Raw genomic sequence first — 6,973 nt, forward strand, 5'->3', positions numbered from 1 at the left:
CCCCGATCCTCCGGCCCCCCTTCAACCCTCTGCCTTCCCGGCCGAGCTCCGATCTGAGAGGAGGAAGAGAAAACCGGCAGGAGTCGCCGATCTTCACAAACCGAGCCTCTCGATCCCCTGCCTCCCCCCACAAACCCCTGCCTTCCCCTTAGTTAGCGGCCGAGCTCCTTCCGTCGTTGCCAGAGCCGATCTCCCAGATCGGAAGGATCCGCCAGTGCTCCCACTTCCCGACTTCAGCTACGACCCCTCCAGCCACGCCCCTTGCCGGGCAAGAGACCACCTCGGCTTCACTCGGGATCGCGTCGGGCAAGAGACCTTCCAGAGAGTATCGTTTGGTGAAAATTCTCTTTCGTACGTGCTTTGACGTGTCTTTTCCGGTGGCTCTCTGGTTACCAAATTAAAGCATTCTCAGAAAGCAACTCGCTTCAATGGATCCGACTTGAGGCAGTGTTATAAATGTTTGAATAATAGAAATATTAAATGTTAATTATTTTCTTATAACAATTAGCAGAGCACCACCTTCGATGGAGGTCATGGATATCTTTTGGCCTGCTTCCCTTTCAACACTCAAATTATTTCAGTATTGATCTCTACTTGTAACTATCTGGATAAAATTAAAAGTAAAAATAAAAATAAATAAAAAATAAATAAAAAATAAAAATAAAAATAAAAATTGTGTATAAAACTCATGTTTTCAGTGTTTGGGCCACCACCAAAAGGAATTGTTTTAATTGGGACCAATCAGCCTAAAATTTGGCCCAAATGTGAGTTCTTAACAAAAATTATTCTTTTAGTTCATTAGGTAATTTTTTCACAATGCTTATTGCTTAAAAAGCCTTCAATATATCCCACACATAAATATTTTTTGCCAAGACACAATGTGTTATATTCCTATTTTACGTATATTTTATTAAGTAGTTTTATTTAAATTATTATAATTAGTAGTTTTTTATTTTAAATTAAATGTATTTTTACAATATTATTTTATAATTTTTAAGTTGTAAAATTATTTTAACGTGCTTTCTTGCTATTTATTTTATATTATATTTTAATTGCTTTTTAATTTAAATTATTTTATTTTTAGCTTTAAAATTATTGTGTTTTTGGATCTTATTATTTTATTTTAATTAATTATTACATTTGAATTATTTTATTTAACTTGTTATTTTGAAATTAATTTTCGTTAGATTAATTTTGTGACCCAAGTTGTGAGGGTTGGACATCACTTCTTTCCTTCCCTTTTTCTTTTTCTCTTCTTTTTCTTTTCTCTCTTTCTTCTTTCCTTTTTCTTCTTTCTTTTCTTTCTTTTTTTTTCTTTCCTTCCCCTACTTCTCTCCCACGCAACGTCTCTCTCTCCCCTCTCCCCGTCTGTTTCTTTCGTCTAGCCCTAGCATTGTCGTAGCGAGGCCGTCTTCTCACCACCCCACCGTTCGACTCCCCACCCGCTAGCACACCTACCCACCAAATTCCAACCCCAACTGAGACACCGTTAAGCCTCACGCACACCACCAAGCCGCAACCCAAAATCTTTCCCGCGCCGCCTTCGCACAACGATTGACCACCACTTCATCACCAGCCTCTTGAGGACCTAACCCAACCAACCCAGCTCTGATCAGTCATCGGCAAAGCTCAACCAACCCACTTTCTGTTTTGGTCTTTTTAGCCTTCAACCACTGCTTGTGTCACCACCCACGCCTAACCACAACTTCCATTAGTTTAATCAATACATCTAAGCCATTTACTATCAACTCCAAGTCTTAGTTTGTCCCCATTCAAAAGTTGGTATTTTATGACCCACAGCTACAGTGTATTTTGCACTGTTACGTTACTTTTCCACCACCTTTTGTAGCTCATTAATCCTCTGAAAATTATTTTATAGTGTTGTAAATATTTTCCAAATTTCCTTTAAGATTTAAATGTATTTTTGCTTTAATAATAATTTGTGATTTGGTTGATTGTGCCGGACTTAGTCCGAGGAGCTGGGGGTCAGTTGGATTGGAAGGCGAAGTTGTGTATATAATTGTTTGATGTTGAAAATTGTTGTTGTTGGTTATTTTTGATATCTTATCGTAAGCATTGCATAGCGCACGCATATTCATGTTTAAAAAGGAAAACTAGATTTTTGTGTAATTGCATGCATGTTCATATGTTGAAACTTGAAAACTGGGTTTTCAAGCAAGAAATGATTTTGGGTATATTTGAATGATTGCATTGACTGGTTTGAGTCAGAGGTACTGTAGGGATAGTAGTAAGCAGGGAAAGTGGTAAAGTCCCGCCTGTGATTCCCGTCAACGGTATATGCGTAAGAATAGTGGTAAGCAGAGATGGTGGTAGAGTTTCGTTTGTGATTCCCTCATACGGTGCTCTGATGGTTGCTTATTAGGCCATTTTCTGAGAAAATGACGAGACTTGGACATGTGGGCCATTTTCTGAGAAAATGGTGAATGTTTTAATGGATTGGATTTTTGGGCCAAAATGGGATTTTGGCGTGCATTGGAAAAATGATATTTTTGGGAAATGATGATTTTTGGAACATATGCATATGGTATCATGTTCATGTATTTTGTTATTACAAGAATATATTTTTATCTTGAGATTTGTTTGGTTTGGTACTTATCTTTGGTACCATCTGTAGTACCGTATATTTATCTAGTTAGCATGCTTCCTATTTTTTGTACTTATTTTATTTCTATATCTGACGATGCAAAGACTCCAAATACATTCCATACAAGAGCATCTGCCTTATTTGCAAGACATGGGAGCTCGAACTTCCAAAAAAAAAATATAGATCATGATTCAACTTACTACAGACTGGATTAATGGAGGCTGCAACGCCACAAAAGTTTCGACATCCTTTCCATCCATACCCTAGATGAAACAGCAACATAACTCATGAATGCATGCATCCCCCAAACTACATAACAACCACTTTGAAAGTCCTATAAAACATTTACATGTTATGTGCTGCTTTTAGGATAAAAACAATAATTTCAATTTCGATGTGTTGCTTTTTTCACTAGACTTATGTCTAGCTATAATCTGTTTTGACCTATTAATATTTTGCTTAGTACTCCCCAAATAGAATGTAATTATTATGCATCTTTACCCTATTATTAGAGTCTTTTCATGCATCATATATATTAATCACTCCATTCGTCTTCGATCAGTCCAAACAATTTGAATAGATACTTGTATATATATCAAGTCTTTTTCCTCCTATACATCAGTTTATCTCCAATCACATTTTACTTATTGCTTAGACATAATATTTTCACAATATTTTTTCTTAATTAGGAAAACATGTCCTGCACGTTACACTACAACTAGTATATGTATATTACATAAATATATATATTGAAAAAGTAATGTTAGAAATGCAAAAGGGATCTCATAAAAGTAAATTTACAAATTGGCATAATTTCGTGTAATATGTTAAATTTATTTTAAAATTTAATACATTACATCTAGTTACGTCAGTTTATAAATTTACTTTTATAAAATCCCTACAAAACTACAGCATTTCTCGTATACTGCACAAAAAATGTATATAAAAGTTTTTTTATTTTAAATTTAGAGCTGAATGCATACATCCAGTACTTTTGGCTTTGGTGGAAGTATGATAATTTTTCTGTGCTTTCAACTACGCTAATTGTTTAAATATCAGCTTCTTTTCTTGTTTGAGTTCCCATGGATGGTGTTTCGTCTGTGCCCTGTACAAGTAAACCAAAAATCTTGGGACTTCCAGCAGTCCACCTTCCACCCTTGAACTGATCTAGCTATCAGCATGAGACGTAAACCGAAAAGACACAGAATATCGATCACAAAAAATAAGATAATCTTTCAAAGTTACAACTACTAATATTAAATATTAGAGGATCAGGTTAAAACCTCTAACTCAACTTAAAAATCACACGTTTCCTCTTGAATATTCATCACACCCTCCCCCCCACTCTTTCTTCTGCTCTTCCAAAACTGAATTTTTACGCGATTCTCGTTAATGTTGTTCATGACTCTTGCCCAGATATGGACCCGGATCCCATATCCGTGAAAGGGATATCGGGTGGAGAAGTATGGTCTTTTGACCTTTGCGACTTTGATGAACCGCTACCGGATGACCCCTTTGACTTCCTCCGGCGAGAGTGTTTAGGGACAGCAGGCAGGTCCTGTGATGGTGAGTCATTCCCAAGATTCAACTTCCGGTTACGTCTCGCGTGTCGGTTACTTACAGGTGAATCTTGGCTCGGGGAATCCGACGACACAGCATCCGTCGAGCGCTGCCGCCTGGATTGCTTTGGTGCATCAAGGCTCCATCCGGGGGAGTTGGCAGGCGAGGCATTTCCGGCTGATTTAATTTGTCGGAGCAGGGATTCTTGAATTCCAGCGCCAGTTCGTTTCATATCTATCAAAAGTAACAATATTGGAGCAACATTTAATAAATGCATGCTGCTACAGATTTGCATTTACGATAAATCCACATCAAGAAATTAATTAGGTGGATCAGAAGTTGCAATATATGAGTAATCATGTGTAGAGAGATGATTTTAGAAGAAGATACAAACCTTCAGATGTCAATTTAGCTTCTCCAAAACTGTCCAATGACCTGGATGAGACTTCTGGGGTAGATTCAAACTCCCTCATCTGCATAAATCATATGATCATCACAACCATAGTTACGTGAACAGATGCATGGTTGATACCTAATCTAGGTGTCAATGACGCTAATTGGCAACATCTGCATGTGATTAATCTGTTTTTACTTAATAACAAGCTAGAAATTGTTGAAACAGAGGATGCATGGAGATGAATGGGATATACCCAGCTCGGCGTATTATTCGCAGACGGGCCGTCCCATCCAATGTGTGCAACATGCTTTACATCTGTGGGATAGCCAATTTGCATGTCTGGTTCTTTCTGATCATCTGCATGATTGACACTTCGGTCACCTCATCACATTTCTTAAATCCAGATTGAGGAAACAATTCATTCATTATTGAGAGTAGGAAAAGTAATGCTCATGCTTCGTTGATGGAAAAGTGGAAATATACAGGACTCTTGTTTTTCACACCATTTTCTTTGCAACCAAAAGGAATTGATTGTGGGCACTACATGTAAACTTGTGGCAATTAACAAAATTCGATCCGAGAAAGGAAGTCTTAAAAAACTCACCAAATATCTGTGATATGTATCGTAGGCCTTTCAAAAGACCCTTCACCTTGGTCGTCATTCGGGCCGAAGTCCTATGCAGGGCTAAATAACAAAGAAGCTTTTCAAGTACTGGAAGTTTGAAAGCACATCACATCACACATATTCCAGACCAAATAAACCGAGGGAGAATTCGAAGCAGCCTCAGTTCTTGATAATGATGAGAATATGATCTTTTAACCTTTCAAGAATAATTGAAATGAACTTAGCAGGAAACCCAAGAAAACATGTGAAAATCGAGGTATATTCTCCAGCAAATTCTCAATGAAAAAGAAAATTAGATGGAGAATAATGGGGATCGATTGCAATTTGTTCGAGGGCCCCGTACGTAGGAAACAACGCGGTGTTGGTTGGTTGGGGTGGTGGCAGTCAAATCGAAAGCAGTAGGGGTAGGCTTTAGCGGATTTACAGGTGAGAGTCCAGAAATCAAGGGTGGTGCCAAAAACAAACCATGCATGCATGGCCACAGGCTAATTATGGGCGGGACGGGACTCTTACGGTCAAAATCCAAACGTTTGGCAGATGTTGAATGCCTTGCGGATGCAAACCAAATTTACGCGCAAAGGGATCATCCAGTGCTTAAACGAGCAACCTTATTTATTTATTTATACACCTAATATAAATTTAACAGAAGTGATAGATCGATTTAACAAAATATCTAAAATTATTTTTAATCCAAAAAAAAAAAAAAAGATGCTTAAATTTAAAATTTAATGAAAGTTAAATTAATAATGCAAATTTTAATACTAAAATTTCATTACAATGTCAAAAACGGTTAAAGTTTTTTAAAATAGAACCTTTATAACATGCTATATATATCTACCTATATTCATACTGTGTCTACAAATATCTACATTATTAAAAACATTATTTAAATAAAAACAATTATAAGAGATGTTTATTACATTTTGAAAGTTAAAATTTATAATGTTGATGATAATTTCGTTATATTTCTATATAAAAAAGACAAGGGTGAATTCATATGGTTACACGACAAGACGTTTTTAGATTACTGACTATACTGACAGATTATTGAACATTTCTTTTAATCTCATCTTCGCGATGAGAAGACAATTCCTTAGTAACTATTAAACATTTAATAATAAATATGTATATGAAAAACCAATCAATATTATATAACTTTTCAGGAAAAGAAAAGATCAGATATGTTTTTGTATATATTAATGTGTTCTAGACCATGTTATTCAGTTCTACAAACAATGATTTCATATTATTGCACAACTCGACAGCCAGTTTAGCTCTTAGTTTGAGAATTCAAACCATATATATAATCTTAACTTACTTCAAAATTTTCCATAACGTTCATTTTAAACGTTACTAAATCATGAATACTTTTTAATTCAAAATTTGTAACTATTCAATTGTAAAACAATCAAGAGTAGAAGTTATATAATGTCTATTAGAACGAAAGGAGTTTTATTCATTTATTCTATTCTTCAAAGCTGACACTATAAGAAATAATAAAAATGGAAAACATTAAGTGATTTTACATTGTCACACTTCTCAAAGTAAAATATTATTAATTACATATTATTTATTTAAATTATCAATAAATTATAATTTATTTCTTTTTGAAAATCTATAATTATATTGCTTCACCTATTATTATTACTCTTAATGGTTAGAATCGAATGTGTATGTTATATATTAGTGAATAAACATGTAATGTATCAATTTTAACAAAGTAAACTATAATAATAAGCTTTTGTTTTGAAGTTCGAAAAATGTGTATTGATTTTTGTATTTTGAA

The 6,973-nt window shown here is 35.3% G+C and overlaps 1 protein-coding gene across 1 annotated transcript; it reads right to left on the reverse strand.

The window, feature by feature from the left end:
* Positions 1-3,814: 3,814 nt before the first annotated feature.
* Positions 3,815-5,579, reverse strand: LOC122295000 (CRIB domain-containing protein RIC5-like). The gene is made up of 4 exons (XM_043104008.1): positions 5,167-5,579; positions 4,816-4,919; positions 4,560-4,638; positions 3,815-4,399 (listed from the first exon to the last, which is right to left on the reverse strand). Exons 1-4 carry the CDS (start codon positions 5,222-5,224, stop codon positions 4,005-4,007), a joined length of 636 nt encoding a protein of 211 aa, XP_042959942.1. The 5' UTR covers positions 5,225-5,579; the 3' UTR covers positions 3,815-4,004.
* Positions 5,580-6,973: the final 1,394 nt, after the last annotated feature.

Source organism: Carya illinoinensis, chromosome 2 (genome assembly GCF_018687715.1).
Source record: "Carya illinoinensis cultivar Pawnee chromosome 2, C.illinoinensisPawnee_v1, whole genome shotgun sequence".
NCBI classification, from domain to species: domain Eukaryota; kingdom Viridiplantae; phylum Streptophyta; class Magnoliopsida; order Fagales; family Juglandaceae; genus Carya; species Carya illinoinensis.